The sequence below is a fragment of the Salvelinus alpinus genome, chromosome 30 (assembly GCF_045679555.1).
Source record: "Salvelinus alpinus chromosome 30, SLU_Salpinus.1, whole genome shotgun sequence".
Classification (NCBI taxonomy): Eukaryota; Metazoa; Chordata; class Actinopteri; order Salmoniformes; family Salmonidae; genus Salvelinus; species Salvelinus alpinus.
The window spans coordinates 23,623,492-23,645,005 of record NC_092115.1 but is presented as its reverse complement, the minus strand read 5'-3'; the positions used below and the strand labels follow the sequence as shown (position 1 = coordinate 23,645,005).

General features: G+C 41.8%; 1 protein-coding gene across 4 annotated transcripts in view; it reads left to right on the top strand.

The window, feature by feature from the left end:
* The window catches only part of LOC139559752 (ras GTPase-activating protein nGAP-like), a 100,054-nt gene that overhangs the window by 4,072 nt on the left and 74,468 nt on the right, over nucleotides 1–21,514 (top strand). For 2 of the 4 annotated variants that reach the window (XM_071376070.1, XM_071376069.1), the window contains exon 1: nucleotides 20,262–21,016. The exons of 1 other annotated variant lie outside the window; for it this stretch is intronic. In XM_071376070.1, coding sequence (XP_071232171.1) covers nucleotides 20,497–21,016 — 520 coding nt within the window. In that variant the 5' untranslated portion in view covers nucleotides 20,262–20,496. Of the gene's footprint in view, nucleotides 1–20,258; nucleotides 21,017–21,514 lie in introns of those variants that run through there. One more of the 4 variants, XM_071376071.1, reaches the window with a different exon arrangement.

Genomic DNA, 21,514 nt, shown 5'->3' with positions numbered 1-21,514 from the left:
CATCGGTTACATTAGGTAGTATATTTATTGAATACTATAAATTAAAATGGCCAATTTGAGTGCAATCAATTAGCTTAATTTCTCAGAGATAAAATTATATTTAAACAAAATAATGTTTTTTTTTTTTTTTTTTTTTTTTTGTTTTTTTTTATCCCCTTTTCTCCCCAATTTTCGTGGTATCCAATCGCTAGTAATTACTATCTTGTCTCATCGCTACAACTCCCGTACGGGCTCGGGAGAGACGAAGGTCGAAAGTCATGCGTCCTCCGAAGCACAACCCAACCAAGCCGCACTGCTTCTTAACACAGCGCGCCTCCAACCCGGAAGCCAGCCGCACCAATGTGTCAGAGGAAACACCGTGCACCCGCCCCCCTCAGTTAGCGCGCACTGCGCCCGGCCCGCCACAGGAGTCGCTGGAGCGCGATGAGACAAGGATATCCCTACCGGCCAAACCCTCCCTAACCCGGACGACGCTAAGCCAATTGTGCGTCGCCCCACGGACCTCCCGGTCGCGGCCGGCTGCGACAGAGCCTGGGCGCGAACCCAGACTCTGGTGGCGCAGCATAGCACTGCGATGCAGTGCTCTAGACCACTGCGCCACCCGGGAGGCCCCAAACAAAATAATGTTGCAGGAATGATAATCTTATCTTTTCTAATTACAGAAATGATTTTTAGAACAATCTGAGATGGTGGGTGTCATGGCTTGCCGTAATGAAATGGAACGACCCTGAACCTTTAAAGGACAGGAGTGATACATTGGAGAACAGAAGCATAATGATGTTGTTGACAGTGGTCATGTTAATATGCAAGATGGCTGCCTACTTGAAGATTGACTGGAAGAGAGCTTTTTCTTTATGAAAATTGAATATTTTGACTTCGGCACAGTTATGTTTTCAATGGATGTAGTTGTTCTTGAGGGAATCCTGGGAATGTTCTACCAGGCCTATTTTTAGTTTTATTTGTTAATATCCTGGGAAAGAAACTTGATGTTAAGGGGTCAGTTAACAACATGTTCAGTCATCCATGAATAGGCCAAGATAATGTGTCGTCTGATTATGAGAATGATATGATGTTCAGTGGCTAGGATGAGTCAGTGATAACATCAGATACCTCAATGACTCAAACACCATTGGGTTGTTGTCTGAGAAATGATAGGTATTTGTCTTAGGCTTTAATCATTTTAATCGTGGCTTTAAAAAATACCGGTTGATGTTTATTGTCATGAGTCTTGTTCTGGAGGCAGAACTGAGCGATTTTTCTCCTTAGGCCAGCAGCAAAGTCAAAATTGGCTATATTGTCAAAATTTATGAAAACAAAAATTAGACTGTCTTAATTTAAGGTGTTAGGGTTAGCAGTGTGGTTAAGGTTAGGTTTAAAATCTGAATGTATGACTTTGTGGCTGTGCTAGCTAGTGACCCCTGCAGAGCTACCTCCAGAACAAGATTCATGACCAAAGAACGCTAACCTGCTTGGTTCCATTGTGAAGCGATGGAGTGCTGCATCAGATGACCTGGCCTCCACAATCACCCGACCTCAACCCAATTGAGATGGTTTGGGATGAGTTGGACCGCAGAGTGAAGGAAAAGCAGCCAACAAATGCTCAGTATATGTGGGAACTCCTTCAAGACTGTTGGAAAAGCATTCCAGGAGAGAATGCCAAGTGTGTTAGAAGCTGTCATCAAGGGAAAGGGTGGCTACTTTGAAGAATCTAAAATATATTGTGATTTGTTTAACACTTTTTTGGTTACTATGTGTTATTTCATAGTTTTGATGTCTTCACTATTATTCTACATAGATTTTTTTTTAGAAAAACCCTAAGTAGGTGTCCAAACGTTTGACTTGTAGTATGTGTGTAATTGTATGTATGTGTAGTCACTTAGAAATGTCCTTGTTTTTGAAAGAAAAACACTTTTTCCCCCTCCATTTTAAAAATAACATCAAATTGATCAGAAACACAGTGGAGACATTGTAAATGACTGTTGTAGCTGGAAACGGCTAATTGTTAATGGAATATCTACAGAGGCGCGTTATCAGCAACCATCACTCCTGTGTTCCAATGGCACGTTGTGTTAGCTAATCCAAGTTTATCCTTTTAAAAGGTTAATTGATCATTAGAAAACCATTTTGCAATTATGTTAGCACAGCTGAAAACTGTTCTGATTTTAAAGAAGCAATTCTTTAGACTAGTTGAGTATCTGGAGCATCAGCATTTGTGGGTTCGATTACAGGCTCAACATGGCCAGAAACAAAGGACTTTCTTCTGAAACTCGTCAGTCTATTCTTGTTCTGAGAAATTAAGGCTATTCCATGCGAGAAATTGCCAAGAAACTGAAGATCTCATACAACACTGTACTGGGGCGGCAGGTAGCCTAGTGGTTAGAGCATTGGACTAGTAACCGAAAGGTTGCAAGATCGAATCCCCGAGCTGATGAGGTAAAAATCTGTCGTTCTGCCCCTGAATAAGGCATTTAACCCACTGTTCCTAGGCCTTCATTGAAAATAAGAATTTATTCTTAATTTACTTGCCTAGTTAAATGAAAACTCCCTTCACAGAACAGCGCAAACTGTCTCTAACCAGAATAGAAAGAGGAGTGGGAGGCCCTGGTGCACAACTGAGCAAGAGGACAATGTAATATTCATATGTGTAAACATACTGAATTATAATTGGATGCATTTTACCCCCATATCATACTGTGCATATCATACTGTTTACCCCTCATCAAGCTAGTTTTATCAGTGACAGCACCAGTAGAGACAGACAATGTACTGGAGGAGTTTGATGATGTTTTTACAGGAATAGGATTATTCCCAGGAGAATGTACCATTCACCTTGACCCTGACGCAATCCCTGTGGTCTACCCACCGAGAAAGATTCCCCTTGCTCTCCGTCCCCGTCTGAAGAAAGAGTTGGAGAGCATGGAGCAATCTGACAGTCACCAAGGTTACAGAACCGACTGACTGGGTAAACGCCTTAGTGGTGGTGGAGAAACCACGCACAGGCAAGCTCAGAGTATCTCTCGACCCAAGAGACTTGAACAAGGCTATCAAACGCCCCCATTATCCTTTACCGACGTTAGATGGCATCACACACAAGCTAGCGGAAGCACACTACTTCAGTGTAATGGACGCTAGATCAGGCTACTGGGCTATCAAGCTCACAGAAGAGTCATCTAAGCTCACAACATTCAACACACCGTTTGGATGCTACAGGTTCCGTCGCCCGCCTTTTGGGATTATCTCAGCCCAAGCCGAGTTTCAGCGAAAGATCGACGATGTGTACGAAGGCCTCGACGGAGTTGTGGCAATTGTGGACGACATCCTTGTCTATGGTCGAACCAAAGAGGAGCACGACCGACACCTCCGCGCGATGCTGCAAAGGTCCCGCGAGAGAGGAGTCCGGCTCAACCCCGAGAAGAGCACAGTCGGCGCTACAGAGGTCAGCTACTTCGGACATCTTCTTACAGCGACTGGAATCAAGCCAGATCCACAGAAGATCTTAGCCATAAAAGAAATGGAGCCACCAAAGAACCGTGCAGAGCTGGAAACAGTGCTTGGCATGGTCAACTACTTAGCCAAGTTCGCACCCAGCCCCTCCAATGCTAATGCACCCCTGCGTCAACTGCTAAAGCAGTCCAGTGAGTTTCTCTGGGACAAGCAACACGACATTGCTTTCCAGAATGTGAAAGACTTGATCACGAGAGAACCAGGACCAATCCTTGCCTACTACGACCCCGACAAAGAGCTCAGACTCCAAGTGGACGCGTCGAAGTATGGACTAGGTGCAGTGCTACTGCAAGAAGGAAAGCCCATCGGCTACGCTTCCAAATCTCTCACAGACTGTGAACTACGCTCAAATTGAAAAGGAGCTCTACGCCATTCTGTTCGGATGTAAACGTTTCCATCAGTACATATATGGACGACAAGTCATTGTGGAATCCGACCACAAGCCCCTTGAGTCAATCATGAGGAAACCACTAGCCGCAGCCCCGCCAAGGCTACAGAGAATGATCCTTCAACTACAAAAATAAGACTTCACAATCACTCACCGTCCAGGCAATGACATCCCGGTCGCAGACACGCACTCCAGGAAGTTTCTTACCTATAAGGACAGCAGCCTCAGTGAAGGCATGGACATGCAAGTGCACACTGTGTACAGCAACTTACCAGTTAGTGACACAAAACTGAAGGAGATCCAAACAGAAACAGAAAAGGACTCACAGCTGAGGAAAGTCATACAGGATGGATGGCCTGAGGAGAGGAGAAAATGCCCTCAGAGCGTCGCAGAATTCTGGAACCATCGTGATGAACTATCACAGATCAACGGAATAATTTTCAAAGGAGAGAAAATCATTATTCCTACCAGTCTCAGAGAAGAGATTTTGACAAAGATCCATGCTGGACACATGGGCATGGAAAAGTGCAAACAGAGAGCACGGGACATTTTGTTTTGGCCCGGAATGTGCAAACAAATAGAGGACATTGTTGGTAAATGCGCCATATGTCTTGAACGACGCCCCTCAAACACCAAAGAGCCAATGTTACCCCACTGTATCCCAGACCGACCCTGGCAGGTCGTGGCAACCGATCTGTTTACCTGGAACAACGAGGACTACATCGTAACAGTGGACTACTACAGCAGATACTTCGAACTCAACAAGCTTCACAGCACCACATCTGCAGCTGTGATACACAAGCTGAAAGCAGCCTTTGCCAGGCATGGCATTGTAGAGACTTTAATATCTGACAATGGGCCCTGTTACAAATCAAATGAGTTTGAATCCTTCACAAAGCATGGGAGTTTACACATGTCACCACAAGCCCACATTATCCTCAAAGTAATGGCCTTGCTGAAAAATCAGTGCAGATTGTTAAATCACTCATGGATAAAGCAAAAGCAGACGAGAGACCCCTACCTCAGTCTCCTCGAATACCGCAACACTCCAGTTGACAACTTCAAATCACCAGCCCAGCTGTTGATGAGCCGCAGACTTCGCTCAATCCTTCCCAGCACCAACCAGCAGCTGCAACCTGAGGTCGTCAGCTACAAGGAAATGCATGGAAAACGTGCACAGAGACAACAACAACAACAAAAGCGATACTACGACAGGTCAGCTAGACCACTGCCACCACTGATCGACGGAGAGTCAGTTAGAATCCAAGAGCATGGCCTCTGGAAGCCAGCAGTCATCATCCAGCCAGCTGACACTGAACGTTCATATCACGTCCGCACCGCAGAAGGAGCAGTGTACCGCCGCAATCGTCGTCACCTACTGAACACAAAAGAACAACACACTGATGAACTGTTCCCCTGAAAGAGAACGTGATGGACTAAACACACACACAGCACAACATACACCATACTTACCTGCAACACCACAAGAACTGTTGACTGACAAAGAAGCATGCTCAGCATCATATCGCACAAGGTCAGGAAGAGAGGTCAAGCCCAGAGCTGTCCTAGACCTGTGAAATGTCAAAGGGTGTAGGCGGATTGCTGCCCTAAAAGAGTTCCAGACTGTAAACTTGTTATTGAAAGTTCACTTGAAATGCTTTGGTATTGTATTTGTTTGAAATGTTAAGATGTTATTTCTACAGTGAAAGCTGAGTTGCTGACAATCCCTTGTTTGAAAAGTAACAGTATGTTGTATTATTGTTTCAGAGTCTATGTTGATTCAGTTGGTATAGTATGCAATATAAATGGTTACTTGCCTTGAGTTCAAACTGCAGAGCATGTTTTCAAAAGAAATGCTTAGAATATGTAAACATTTTTCTTTTGTTTTAAAAGAAGGGGGATGTAATATTCATATGTGTAAACATACTGAATTATAATTGGATGCATTTTACCGCCATATCATACTGTGCTATGATTGGTTAAGACCACCCATATGGTTAGGTGATGGTCAGTTTGATCCTGGTTGGCGATACGTGAACATGCCAGTTATAGCTAGCTAATAAAGAGCTACGTTAAGAAATATCCTGTAGTACTGCATTTTATTATTTTGTACAAAGCGTGCAAAACAAGACAGACAAGTACATTAGTGTCTAGTTTGAGAAACAGACGCCTCACAAGTCCTCAACTGGCAGCTTCATTAATTAGTACCCGCAAAACACCAGTCTCAACATCAACAGTGAAGAGATGACTCTGGGATGCTGGCCTTCTAGGCAGAGTTGCAAAGAAAAAGCCATATCTCAGACTGGCCAATAAAAATTAAATATTAAGATGGGCAAAAGAACACACACTGGACAGAGGAAGATTGTAAAAAAGTGTTGTGGACAGACAAATTTAAGTTTGAGGTGTTTGGATCCCAAAGAACATTCGTGGAACGCAGAACAAATGAGAAGATGCTGGAGGAGTGCTTGACTGTCACGCCCTGACCTTAGATCTGTTTTATGTCTCTATTTTGGTTTGGTCAGGGTGTGAGTTGGGGTGGGTATTCTATGTTCTATTATTTGTATTTCTATGTTTTGGCTGGGTAGGGTTCTCAATCAGGGACAGCTGTCTATTGTTGTCTCTGATTGAGAACCATACCTAGGTATCCCTTTTTCCCACCTGTCTTTGTGGAGAAGTTGTTTTTGTTTGTTGGCACTATAGCCTTTAACTTCACGGTTGTTTTCTCGTTTGTTGTTTTTTTGGTGTCATTTTTTTAAATAAAATAAAATGTACGCTTACCACGCTGCACCTTGGTCCACTTCCTTCAACAGCCGTGACATTGACGCCATCTGTCAAGCATGGTGGAGGCAATGTGATGGTCTAGGGGTGCTTTGGTGGTGGTAAAGTGGGAGAATTGTACAGGGTAAAAGGTATCTTGAAGAAGGAAGGCTATTACTCCATTTTGCAACACCATACCCTGTGGATGGCGCTTAACTGGAGCCAATTTCCTCCTACAACAGGACAATGACCCAAAGCACAGCCAGCACAGTCACTGGATCTCAACCCTATTGAGCTGTTGTGGGAGCAGCTTGTCCGTATGGTACTTAAGAAGTGCCCATCAAGCCAATCCAACGTGTGGGAGGTGCTTCAGGAAGCATGGGGTGAAATCTCTTCAGATTACTTCAACAAATTGACAACTAGAATGCCAAAGGTCTGTAATTGCTGCAAATGGAATATTCTTTGACAAAAGCAAAGTTTGAAGGACACAATTATTATTTCATTTAAAAATCATTATTTATAACCTTGTCAACGTCTTGACTATATTTCCTATTCATTTTGCTACTCATTTTATGTATGTTTTCATGGAATACAAGGACATTTCTAAGTGCCCCCAAACTTTTGAACTGTAGTGTAGTTTGAAACTTATTTCGAGCTGTTTTAAAAACGATATACTAGGCCTATTCAAGGAGAAAAGCGTTGTTCAAACCTCTTGCCTGCTGAATGACTATAAAATGGGCTACAAGTTTGAATGGCGAGAGCGACATGTAGCCTAGCTCTGGTGTGATGTGATTATTTTTTACATTTGCATTGCAAATGTAAAAAAACAGGAAGAGAAATTAATGAAGTGATTCACACAACGAACCCACAGAACTGTCAGTGGCAGTGCACAGCCAGTCAGTGGCAGTGTCCCAGGTAGATGGGTTTGATTTTTGCATCTTTTAACCAGTTTTGAGTAAATAATTGACTGATTGTGACTGGATGATATTTCACCACTGGTGTGAACCTGCGTCAATAACAAGACATGTTCTCTTTTTTTTGTTTTTTTTGTTATTTTGACAAAAAATAATGGACTTGGTGAGAAAGGGCCTTTACTGAAAATGGGCCTTTTACAAGATTAAATCATGACAGGAGCGTTTGATTCTTATTAAAGAGAGAGAGTCCAGAAAGGCTACTTTGGAAAACATTCTGAATGGACATATAGGCCTATAGAGATAATCAGGGAACTCACACACTCCCTTGTAAAAGGACCCGTCAATCAAAGCCACCAGAGTATGTCAGACACAAGCAAATATTTCTCCTTTCCTTAAAACATAAAAAAACCTAGGCCTACCTTCGGCTTTCTGAAAGTAGGGTATAAGATAATAGACAAGCAAAGTATAAAGGGGAAACATCTATGTACATTTCATCTTCATACTATCGCAATCATTAAAATGGAAGCAAACACACACAACATATTCATATCCTATATATTGTTGATTAGGCTATAAATTTAATGAAAGATTCCATATCAAATTATACCATGCCAGGTTGGACAGGATTGGTGCGTTGTCCATTTGACACATTAGTGCATTATCGGCTTCAGAGCCAGAACAACCTTGTCTGCTGTTGCATAATTAATGAATAGTCAGACATATCCACCCTTTTTTAAAAGACAGATTTATTTAATAGCAAGCAATGAAAACATGCGTTGTATAAAAGAAAGTCCACATATCAAACCATTTATTATAATTTACTAAGGTGCCATAGCCAATAGGCCAGCGCTTCTACACCCCCATGCATCTAGCGGATTCGCTGCTCGAGCATCGAACGACAGTTAGAAAAAAGAGATGTAGACAGACTAAATAAGCAAAACAATTGCTTATAATCCTTAGTAAACACTCCCGCTATTAGTTCAAGTTTATCTACCTGAAAATTAAGTAAATACAATTTTAAAAAATAATATAAAATGATTGTAGACCTATAAACGTTTTTGACGGTTATTTTATTTTCTTGGCTGTCTTCATCCATAACTGTCAGTTAGTTTTTCAATTACCATCACAGCCCTAATTGAATGTGTCAACAGTTGAGTACGTAGGTGAGCTTTAGATTAGTTTTCTTTGGTCTGGAGAACTTGAGGTTTAGACTAGCCTAGCTATAGTGAATAGTCTGATTGTACTGTGGCCCATGGACAGCAGTAGCCCTGTCTCTGACTTCCAGCACTCTTAGGATGTTTGCCACTTCCCTTCTCTCCCCTGCCTGTTTCAAGTGACTTGCCGGAGCTGTGATGTAAGCAGACAACTCTGTGAATGACCTCAGTGGCCAGGATTCCAGAGCAACAGGCACCAGTGTTCCAACGTCACTGCGTTCCAATGCAGAAATAACTCTAAAAATGCAGACTGGCTGATCCCAGTGTAACCATAGGCAAAGTAACCTACATTTTGAGTAAAGTCATTATAAAATAAAAAATGTAATAGCCTAGGTGACATTCTCGATTAAGTTGGTTGACGGCTGAAGAACTGTGATTCTGGGGAATAATTAGACTTTTATGCTATTTAGCCATTTTTGTTAAATGAGTAGCTACCCCATGTTTAGCCCAGCGCTTCCCAAACTTTGTGCACGTTTTGGTTTTTGCCCGAACACTACACAGCTGAATCAAATTATCAAAACGTAATGATTTGGGCAAAAACCAAAACGTCCACCCCTTGGGGTCCCAAGGACTGAGTTTGCCACAGTGGAATGGGCAGAATGGCATGGTATGGTAGAACGATTATGCCTTTTTAGTTCTTACAGGGGCTGAGCTGCCAAATGTAGTTCTATTTAGGCTGAAAGACTGGTTGTCATGGCTGCCTCTCATAGGGCACTCAAGGTCACCATAGCAGCTGTCTACAATTTCTTCAATTAGGCTTGTAAACACTCAGAACAAGAACAATTACAATTTCCAGTTATGGGAACAAATGTTAAAGTAGCCTAGATTTCAGATTCTAGGCCTATGCATTTAGTTTGTCTTACTCCATCCAATTGTCCGTCCCTGAATCTCAAACCGCACCATATGGATTATGATTAGTTAATAAGGATTTGTGGTGCCCTGCCTAAATCCTTTGAAAAAGTGCATTAACCAGAGAAAGGGTATTGCGCATAAGCCTATTAAAGGTTGACTGAAGACATAGGAAAGGGTTTATCTGTTAGTAACGGATATTGACAGGGATATTCATCCATTCTCATATTCAATTCATCCAAGCCTCATTTGAGGAAGAACGTATAGGCTTTGAAGTGAATTACTACAATAACATCTAGCTGTAGTTTAGGCTTAATACAGATTTATTTTAGAATCCCTGTCTTTTAACAATGCATTGTTTTGTTTTTTACCTACCCAAACTTTATCGGTTTAAACAATGGTTTAAATCAAGGGAATGAAACTGAACTCATAAACCAATCCCATTTCTGCCAGCTCCTCTATGTCACATGTTGTCCATAGAGGAGCTATTTTCCCATATGGCCTTCTGTTTTTAGACAGAGTCGTATTCCTATTCATGGAAGACCAGTGGCCGACGAACTCCCTGTGTATGAATGCAGAAAAGGGCAGGTATCTACAGATCCTTCACCCTTTCCTTCGACACAGACTAGTTGGCTGCAAGACAACATTCTGGGATTACAGGCGTTACCTGAAAACACAGGAAGTCCCCATCCTGTTTTTGATCTAATTCCAGATCTTTGAAGGATAGGCTTAAATGTTTTTGACTTAGTTCTGATATCAAATGAACATAGCTTACAGTAAGTTGGCCTAGACCTGAGCAACATTGCACATTTCCTAGATAAATCCACCATTTGCTTCTGAACCACCTTTTCTTTGTCCTCCATCGGTGTCAATGCAAGTGAAAACTCAAAAGGTTCCGGTTTGTCACACACCACACAGAGTGCTGTCTGCATCAATGATGGATGTCATGTGGCTATGCGGGTGTAGGTCATTAGGGTTTGACTGAGGTAAAAATATTATGAAAGATCCCTCTATGTAAAGCTGCAAGGTGAGCAGTGTTTAGGTTAGAGTGTACAAGAGAAGCATTAGTATCCCAGGATGTACCTAATCAAACTACTGCATGGAAGCCTCAATCCTTTGCCCTGATTCATCTCACAGTTTCAAAGGTGTTTGAAACAGACAGGAGAGATGGAATGGCTCTCGACCCTTTCATTCAATATAGCCGGTCATATAAAATAATCATCCAGTGAGTTATTAAATGTTTTCTTTAACAATGACTGAATAACTGTCTACCTACTCACACTCTCCATTCTGTGCATTCAATGCATTTAAATTAAAAACAACTTCCTGGTATCCTAGAACCTAAGCTGTCATATTGCTGCAATATGGATATACAATTGACATATATGATATTGGTATCACCTGCTGGTCAAAAGTAGTGCATTCTAAAATGAATAGGGTGCCATACTGCCATTTGGGATGCAGACCTGAGGTCTGCTAAGGTTGAATCAGGGTAGCAAAGGGACATGCCTTCTCAGGACATTTGACATGTTAGTCAATTAGCAGATGCTCTTATCCAGAGCGACTTAGTTAGTGAACTCATCTGAAAATAGCTAGGTGGGACAACCACATATCTCAGTCATACTAAAGTACATTTTTCCTCAATCAAGTAGTTATCAGCAAAGTCACTGGTAGTAGGGCCACCACACAATATGTCACAAAATACATTTCTATCTAGGCCTACATTACCGGTCAAAAGTTTTAACACCTACTCATTCAAAGGTTTTTCTTTGATTCTACAATCAATCAATCAAATTTATTCATAAAGCCCTTCTTACATCAGCCGATGTCACAAAGTGCTGTATAGAAACCCAGCCTAAAACCACAAACGGCAAGCAATGCAGATGTAGTAGCACGGCGGCTAGGAAAAACTCCCTAGAAAGGTCGGAACCTTGGAAGAAACCTAGAGAGGAACCAGGCTCTGAGGGGTGGCCAGTCCTCTTCTGGCTGTGCCGGGTGGAGATTATAACAGAACATGGCCAAGATGTTCAAACGTTCATAGATGACCAGCAGGGTCAGATAATAATAATCACAGTGGTTGTAGAGGGTGTAACAGGTCAGCACCTCAGGAGTAAATGTCAGTTGGCTTTTCAAAGCCGATCATTAGTGAAGACATCAAAACTATGAAATAACACACATGGAATCATGTAGTAACCAAAAAAAGTGTTAAACAAATCCAAATATTTGGGATTCTTCAAATTCTTTCATCAAGGCAAAGGGTGGCTATTTGAAGAATCTCAAATATAAATATATTTGGATTCAACACTTTTTTGGTTTCTACATGATTCCATATGTTTTATTTCATAGTTTTGATGTCTTCACTATTATTCTACAATATAGTAAAAATAAAGAAAAACCCTTGAATGAGTAGGTGTTCTTAAAATGTTGACCAGTTGTGTGCATCACACATGGTTGTGCCTGGAAATCAGGCCAGTCTCAAGCTCATCTAGATGGCTTCGTCCAGCTGACCGAAAGCCTCCCATGAATGAGAAAGATGGTCAGTCTTCAACTATCCTACTTAGAGGTCGACCGATTTATGATTTTTCAACGCCGATACCGATTATTGGAGAATCAAAAAAAGACGATACCGATTAATTGGCCTATTTTTATTTTATTTCTTCTTATTATTATTTTTTATTATCTGTAATAATGACAATTACAACAATACTGAATGAATACTTTTAATTTAACTTAATATAATACATCAATAAAATCAATTTAGCCTCAAATAAATAATGAAACATGTTCAATTTGGTTTAAAAAAATGCAAAAACAAAGTGTTGGAGAAGAAAGTAAACGTTCAATATGTGCCATGTAAAAAAGCTAACGTTTAAGTTCCTTGCTCAGAACATGAGAACATATGAAAGCTGGTGGTTCCTTTTAACATGAGTCTTCAATATTCTCAGGTAAGAAGTTTTAGGTTGTAGTTATTTTAGGAATTATAGAACTATTTCTCTCTATACCATTTGTATTTCATATACCTTTGACTATTGGATGTTCTTATAGGCACTTTAGTATTGCCAGTGTAACAGTATAGCTTCCGTCCCTCTCCTCGCCCCTACCTGGGCTCGAACCAAGAACACATCAAAAACAGCCACCCTCGAATTATCATTATCCATTGCTCCACAAATGCTGTGGCCCTTGCAGAGCAAGGGGAACAACTACTTCAAGGTCTCAGAGCGAGTGCCGTCACCGATTGAAACGCTATTAGCGCGCACCCTGCTAACTAGCTAGCCATTTCACATAGGTTACACCAGCCTAATCTCGGGAGTTGATAGGCTTGAAGTCATAAACAGCTCAATGCTTGAAGCACAACGAAGAGCTGCTGGCAAACGCACGAAAGTGCTGTTTGAATGAATGCTTACGAACATGCTGCTGCCTACCACCGCTCAGTCAGACTGCTCTATCAAATATCAAGTCATAGACTTAATTATAACATAATAACACACAGAAATACGAGCCTTAGGTCATTAATATGGTCAAATCCGTAAACTATCATTTCAAAAACAATTTCAGTGAAATACGGAACCGTTCCGTATTTTATCTAACAGGTGGCATCCCTAAGTCTAAATATTGCTGTTACATTGTACAACCTTCAATGTTATGTCATAAGTATGTACAATTCTGGCAAATTAATTACGGTCTTTGTTAGGAATAAATGGTCTTCACACAGTTCGCAACGAGCCAGGCGGCCCAAACTGCTGCATATACCCTGACTGCTTGCACGGAACGCAAGAGAAGTGACACAATTTCCCTAGTTAAAAGAAAGTCATGTTAGCAGGCAATATTAACTAAATATGCAGGTTTAAAATATATACTTGTGTATTGATTTTAAAGAAAGGCATTGATGTTTATGGTTAGGTACACATTGGTGCAACGACAATGCTTTTTTCGGGAATGTGCTTGTTAAATCATCACCCGTTTGGCGAAGTAGGCTGATTCGCTGAGAAATTAACAGGCACCGCATCGATTATATGCAACGCAGGACACGCTAGATAAACTAGTAATTTCATCAACCATGTGTAGTTAACTAGTGATTGTTAAGGTTGATTGTTTTTATAAGATAAGTTTAATGCTAGCTAGCAACTTACCTTGGCTTCTTGCTGCACTCGCGTAACAGGTAGTCAGCCTGACACGCACTCCACGAGGAGCCTGCAATGTAAGGCAGGTGGTTAGAGCGTTGGACTAGTAACCGGAAGGTTGCAAGATTGAATCCCCGAGCTGACAAAGTAAAAATCTGTCGTTCTGCCCCTGAACAAGGCAGTTAACCCACCGTTCCTAGGCCGTCATTGAAAATAAGAATGTGTTCTTAACTGACCTGCCTAGTTAAATAAACAAAAACAAAAACACAATCGGTGTCCAAAAATGCCAATTACCGATTTGTTATGAAAACTTGAAATCGGCCCTAATTAATCGGCCATTTTGATTACTCGGTCGACCTCTAATCCTACTACTGATGAAAGAAGCTCATAGCTAAGCATACATCCACATCTTCCTTTTCCACTACTTTGTGCATGTTTTGTTGAAAAAATTACAAGCCCAGGCACTGCTAAATATTATGACATGATATAATCCGCCTGGAAACATTTCCTCTTTATGAGTTATTTACGCTGACTGTTTCACTCTAAGCATAAAATTACTGATAATGTTTTTTCAATTGCACATCACCCCTCGGTGCTCTGCAAGGCGAAGCAGGCTTGCCAAGACCGAGTGAGGCAGAAATAAATGGCTGTTGAAAATCCTGCTTAAGGGTCAGGAGTGCACGGAAGGGTGGCTCAATTCAGTTTGTTCAGTAGCAGCAGGCAACTTGGCAACTGAAGCGCTTAAGGATATTTGGCAGTGTATTAGAGCACCATCTGATCGTTCAACAGGGCCAGGTGATAAGCTGCAGACAGCCGTAGAGGTTTTCTGATTCATATTGAATTGGGCCTGTGGGAGTCTGCCTTGTCTCTTTCAGCTTATTCACACATGACACACCATACAGGGATGTATAGGCCTAGTGTCTACATGGAGGATTGGATCTGTCATCTTGTGATCTAATCTGTTTAGGGCCACAAGATCCCTATCATCAAAAAAAAAAATCAGTACCCTGTCAAGTCACCATCCCATTTGAAATACAAATTTGTCTGAACCTCTTATTTCTTTGTCCCCTCCTCCTGCCGCTCATTACAAATGGATGAATATAACATTTGTATTTGATAAGATAATATAGTTCTAACATTTATTGGTAGACCGCTAATAGGCTAGATATGAACCTCACACCATGGTTGTGCTTCATTGTGAGGATAGAAACCATTCTCTCTAGGAGAGAGGAGACATGGTTCATTGGTCATCTTCAACAAAGGAGAGAAATGCTCCCTGAACTGGAAGATCAGTCCTCTCTCCATTGCCAAGCCAAGGTCAGTGCTGCATAAGTTGTGCTATCTAGACACAAGAGGCAAACACAGCTGAATAGCACCATAATGGGTTTGAAATGTTTGTTTTCTGCGTGCAGAAGAGTGATGGGGAGATTAGGGGCTCGATTCAATCCGTATCGCAGAAGTTCAGCGCTACAGCTTGGTTATACATTTAAAGGCAATGATCCAGCGTTCCCGGGAAACGCTGCATATGTCAGCTCAATCTGACAATCAATTTACATTTCAATCGCGCTATAGCACTGAACTTCCAAGATATGGATTGAATCGAGTCCTAAGCCTACGTCTAGCATTGTATGACCAACCACCCTACAGTTGCTCGGCAGAGCGGAGGAGGAAATGGAAAGTTCCCTGTTTTCATCCGTCCCACCCCTGCTTGCTGCATGTGGCAGCCATGCTGTCATGAGGGGGTTGGGATGGGGGACAGAGGCAGGATATCCCCTCCGAACCAAAACAAGAAACTAACCTGTGCTGTTCAACAATAAATGTTTGTCTATTTCAGGCTTTTGTCCCCCTGGTGAGTGGAAAAAAACATGGGTTAGGAACTAAGGCTGCTCATGTGTTAAGAGGATGACTTCAGCTAGTTTTGTGTACCGATTGAGTTGGTTTTCTCAGACCACTTTTTTTGTTTTGTTGTCCCTTTGGTGTAGGCTAGCTGTTGAATTCCAGTGGTGGGATAATCATTATACGTAAGTATTTATGGTTATTATAACAGCATCAAGCCATTTTTCCTCTCATGAAGGGAAATAATTGAACGACTCTTGGCTGGTTGGGGTGTCAAATACCATAACCCTGGAACATTGATGACTGCCAGACACAGTTCCCAAGTCGTTATAGTTCTGCCCGCCAGCTCCAGACAGAGGCTGTCTCCCAAATGGCAACCTATTTCCTTATATAGTGCATTAATTAGGGAATAGGGTGCCATTTGGAACACAGACGCTGTAGTATTTTGAGGGGAACTTTTCAAGACCTTGTCCTCATGATCCTAGGGTCCTCTAATATATTTCTGGTTTTGTTTTTCCAGGTTTCCGATTTATCATTCTGTCATGTAGGTATAGGCTACTTTGTAGTTAACATTTAATTGGGAAGGTTTTTGGGAATGCCTTAACAACTACCAGAAAACAGTTGTCATACATTTGCATCATCGCTGACGCCTACACAAAGTGGTGGACAAACGCGCGCACAGACGGGGGCTTTCCTGTGCTGTTGCCTCTTCAGAAAGTTGAAAGAAAATACAAATCACTCACTGACGCATTTTGTCATGTCTTTTAATAATCTAAAGCAAATTAATTTTCTAATAAATTCAATACATTTAGTTGATTTCCTACTAAGTTCAGTACATCTTTGAAATATGTTTTAATGTCTGGATTCTGTGATTCCACATATTTTATAGGGGCCTATAAACCCCCCCTTCTTCCTCCCTTCATGGTCTGATTTATTGCCCTCTTAATGGCAAAGTGCTATTTTTAGATCAGGGGGGTGTTCATGCTCTCTTATGTCCTGAGTCCAGTCCTGATTTCCGCCAGGACAGGGACAAATAAAGACGACAAAGTGGCCATTGGAAAAAAACATTCCGGATGCCCAATGTAATTTTTCCTGTGCTCCGGATCGGAGACACTATGTTCCCATACGTCACAGTGGCAGCAGCCAGAGCCTCCGGAAGACGAGTTATGGGACTGGAATAGTAAGTCAGTCTGTAACCGTTATCAGGCAACAACTGTCAACAGAACAGGTTGCTGTCTCTCACTAGAGATTCTCACGCTACCCCTCTCTCTTCCATTCTATTAACTTCCTGCCACTGCTCTTATACCCATTTAGAGGGGTTATTTTTATGCCTGCCATTGTCATTGCCCTGTGGTGTTGAGCATTGGAGGTGAATGATTTCCCTCACTCATATTCCAGGTGTTGGTAGTAATGAGGTTCAAATGTGTGCTGTCCAAACAAAGGGCCATTTGAACACTTGCCATTACAGATATCTTGCTCGATTGGTTATGTCTGGGGTGAGCTCTACTAACTTGAAAAGATGATGTGATGCTTCTTTGTGCTTACATTTTCACATCCTTTGCCAGGCTATGCAAATTGAGTGGCTCTCCATGGAAGCGAGTTCCACGTGAATAGAAGTGCTTGTAGCCTATGTGTAAGGGAAAGGGGGATACCTAGTCAGTTGTACACCTGAATGCGTTCCACTGAAATGTGTCTTCCGCATTTAACCCAACCTCTCTGAATCGCGTGGGGGGCTCCGTAATCGAAATCGACATCTTCGGCATTCCACATGTGTAGTTAACTAGTGATTGTTAAGGTTGATTGTTTTTATAAGATAAGTTTAATGCTAGCTAGCAACTTACCTTGGCTTCTTGCTGCACTCGCGTAACAGGTAGTCAGCCTGACACGCAGGCTCCTCGTGGAGTGCAATGTAAGGCAGGTGGTTAGAGCGTTGGACTAGTAACCGAAAGGTTGCAAGATTGAATCCCCGAGCTGACAAGGTAAAAATCTGTCATTTTGCCCCTGAACAAGGCAGTTAACCCACCGTTCCTAGGCCGTCATTGTAAATAAGAATGTGTTCTTAACTGACTTGCCTAGTTAAATAAAGGTAAAAATAAATTAAATCCCAGAAATGTTCCATACGCACTTAAAGCTTATTTCTCTCAATTGTTTTGCACAATTATGTTTACATCCCTGTTAGTGAGCAATTCTCCTGCTGGGGACAATAAAAGGCCACTCTAAAATGTGCAGTTTTGTCACACAACACAATGTCACAGATGTCTCAAGTTTTGAGGGAGCTTGCAATTGGCAGAGCTGTTGCCAGAGAATTGAATGTTAATTCCTCTACCATAAGCCGCCTCCAACGTCGTTTTAGAGAATTTGGTAGTACGTCCAACCGGCCTCACAACCTCAGACCATGCGTATGGCATTGTGTGGGCGAGCGGTTTGCTAATGTCAACAGAGTGCCCCATTGTGGCGGTGAGGTTATGGTATGGGCAGGCGTAAACTATGGACAACGAACACAATTGCTTTTTATTGATGCCAATTTATATACACCAGAAGACCGTGACGAGATCTTGAGGCACTTTTTTTAATTTTTATATATATTTCTTTTATAAAGGTATCTGTGACTAATCTGCATTCTCAGTCATGTGAAAATCCATAGATTAGGGACTGATTTCTTCATATGAACTGTAATTCAGTAAAATCTTTTAAATTGTTGCATGTAGCATTTATATTTCTGTTCAGTATATATATTTAATTACTTAGGAACATCGCTGCTTTGGTAGCAAAGGCCATGAATAAAATATACCAAAAATACCAAACTGTTCTCCAGCTCATTCCACCTATATATATTTGCAGTCCTGTTGTTCAAAGCTGTTTCTACAGGATAGTCTCAGACCATCACTGTCAGGGAAGGAGGGGCTGTAACACCACAGGAGTACACAGGAAGCAGTGATGAGGAAATTGTCCATCTCTTACCACTGACTCTTTAAATTCTCACATTCACACTTTGAACACATCCCTGGTGGGACTCCCCTGCTCTGCATCTTAGGCTTTTGGTTTCTCAGCACAGCAGTCAGCACTGATCTAGATGTGATGAATAATGGTGACTGTTGCTCAGCTTTGCCAGCTGGTTACCACCTTATTGCACGACACAAGCATGTGGATCACATGGTCTCCGTGCCCCGACCCTATTCCCTATATGGTGCACTCCTTTTGACAAGGGCACATAAGGCTCTGGTCAAAAGTAGTGCACAAAGGAAATAGTGGGCCATTTGAGACAGCCATGCTTTTCTTTCTTCTAAAACTAAAGCATCCTTTATCAAGGGTTTCGATCCTCAGTCTTGCTGTGGTGGTTTTCAAGTTGCGCTCCCTGGATCCTGCCATCCCTGCCCCTGATAGTGATGCGCACTCTAATCCCTGATGACCAAGGCAAAAGGTTTGAGGTGCTATGGCCTGTAGCTAGCATAGCCCCCAGTGGGACAACTCTCCCATTTCCTCTGATCACAGAGGACTAGGCCCAGCTAGGGCACCGCATTTAGGAGGACCCATGCATATTTATGACACCGTGCCATTCCGTTAGAGCAGCCCCCATGTTTTCTGAGAAAAAAATAATAATTATTTTATATTTTTATTGTTTGACATAAAAGACTGTAAAAACACCAGCAAATAAATTTTGGAAATCTCTTCCAAAGTATTCCCACACATAATAGAGATGTACAGTATGTGATCGTATACAAATGTAAGCAAGGTTTGAAATTATTATGTTTTAGTCAAATATATGATATCTGTTTGGGCTTCTTGCAGTCAATTTGCAGTCTAAATTTTTTTTGTAATTACGTTCCACCCCCCTGATCATCCGCTCAACAAGAAATCTGCCAATTTTTCTTTCATTTAATTTTCAGGACCACTTCACTGTGGAATTGCCAGTGCTACACTTTTCACTCTCAACTTGATGAGCATGTGAGTGTATGTGGTTCTTCAGCAGCCATTGACAGACTGTCCTCAACATGCATACTGTTATGTCCCCGGCGTTAATGGCACCCCCTCTTTGTGTGATGTGACAATCCATTCATTTTGTCTAAATTACTTACTAAGTCTCCTCTCCATTTTTTATTTTTATTACTTAAATGTCAAAAGGCATGATTTTTTTTTCTTCTAACTCTCAAGTGTTGCGTTGGTTATTTGATTCAGACAACTGAAAACCCCTCTGGAGGTTTTCTTTACACTTACATTTTAAATGATGTGATGGCAGTGAATGGCAGAAGAAAAACATTTAAATTACACAATGTTTTTTTGTAGCACAGAGATTGCAGAAATATGTTTCTTATTTATGCTGTCTAGACTGTTGTGTTAATATTGTAAGTTACACAATGTACATTTTAATGGCACATCCAATGATTGAAATCTCGCCAAGCCCCTGAGTGTTTGACGTCTATGAACAGTTCATATGAGTATCATGGGGCCGTAATGACGATAAACAAACAGTCCTTTCTATTTTTTAACGAATACAAAGACCGGTCTAAAAAAATAAATAATCGTAACTGTTTATACGGAAAACCACAACCTGAGGTCTACAGTATAGTAGCATCTGATTGGACAGGCCTTAAGGAAGCTTACTTATACATCTGACACCCCACTTCCTCCCAGGAAGGCCACTATCAGCCAGTGAACAAGATACTGAACTCGCAGACCTTCGACTTATTACTCAACTATAGTTGGAGTGGAACCTGTGGTCTACCTTTTATTAAAGAGATTTTCTACTCAAGGGTTTGGCGCATTACTACTACTCAAAGAAATGGTCGCTGTTGTAAGTTAAAAGATCTCAAAGCTGTCAACCAACCATCAGGTTGAGCAGCCATTCGCTGGCTTTAATCTGTGTTTTTGCTCACACAAGATTTGATCTACTGACTCATTGTTTGGATTTGATAATGAGTCTACCGAGAAAGTCTCCAGACCACAGCAGACATTTGAGTCAGAGACCTACTCAGTCTCAATTTGGCATGGATGGTTCTTACCACTGGCACCATTACAGAAAACCCTGGCTGAAGCAGCGCTCCCAGTCCACTCCAGAGCAGCCACTGGACGGTTACGACTGGAGGGCTTCTGCCAGGTTGGACAGTAGAGATCACAGTGTACTGGAACCTATCCACCTCAGGGTGTTGAGTCTCCCCAGAAGGATGACCACCTCCAGCAGTACTACTGGACCTGCGGAGCAGCACAGTGGACAGGAGAGGCTGCGGTCACTGCGCTCCCTGATTCCTTACCACAGGTCTGTATCAGAGCCAGGGGCTGGCAGCAGTACAGACAAGACTGCAGTCAGGAAGGTGCTCTCAGACGTGGAGGATCAAAATGGCCCCTTTGTCCACGGCCTGTTCTCCTCTGTATCGCGGAGGATCAGTAGGATTCTCAACATCAAGGATGAGCCTGACCCTGAGAACCAAGTGCCTGGTAGGAGAGCACTCCATCTCTCTCTCTCTCTGTGCATGTGTATGATCCTCTTTTCAAATGGCAATTATTAAGAGACCTTCCTTCTGAAGGCGCATCTCATTTGAGTTTACTCTACAGTTTATTTTGAGTGGTGTGTTTATTTATTAAGTCCAATACATTACATGGGTAACATGTAACAAAATGATTAGATGACCTAAAGTGTTTAAAATGGTTTGCAATTATTTTGAAATTGAAATAGCCTAACTGCTGCCCCAAGTAGGGCTGCACAATTAATCAAATTCACATTGAAATCACAATGTTGACATTGTCAGTATCCATATTGCAAGCGATCCATATCGCACACAATATTTTTGAAACGCCACCCGCTGCCTTGTAACGTCCATTTTTATACCGTACTTATAGTTTTCTTCTCTTGCAGCTGCTTCCCACACACTCCAACTACCGCCCCCTGTCACTCAAGCGGCGCAGTTCCTCCTCCTCACTGTTATATCCTCTTTG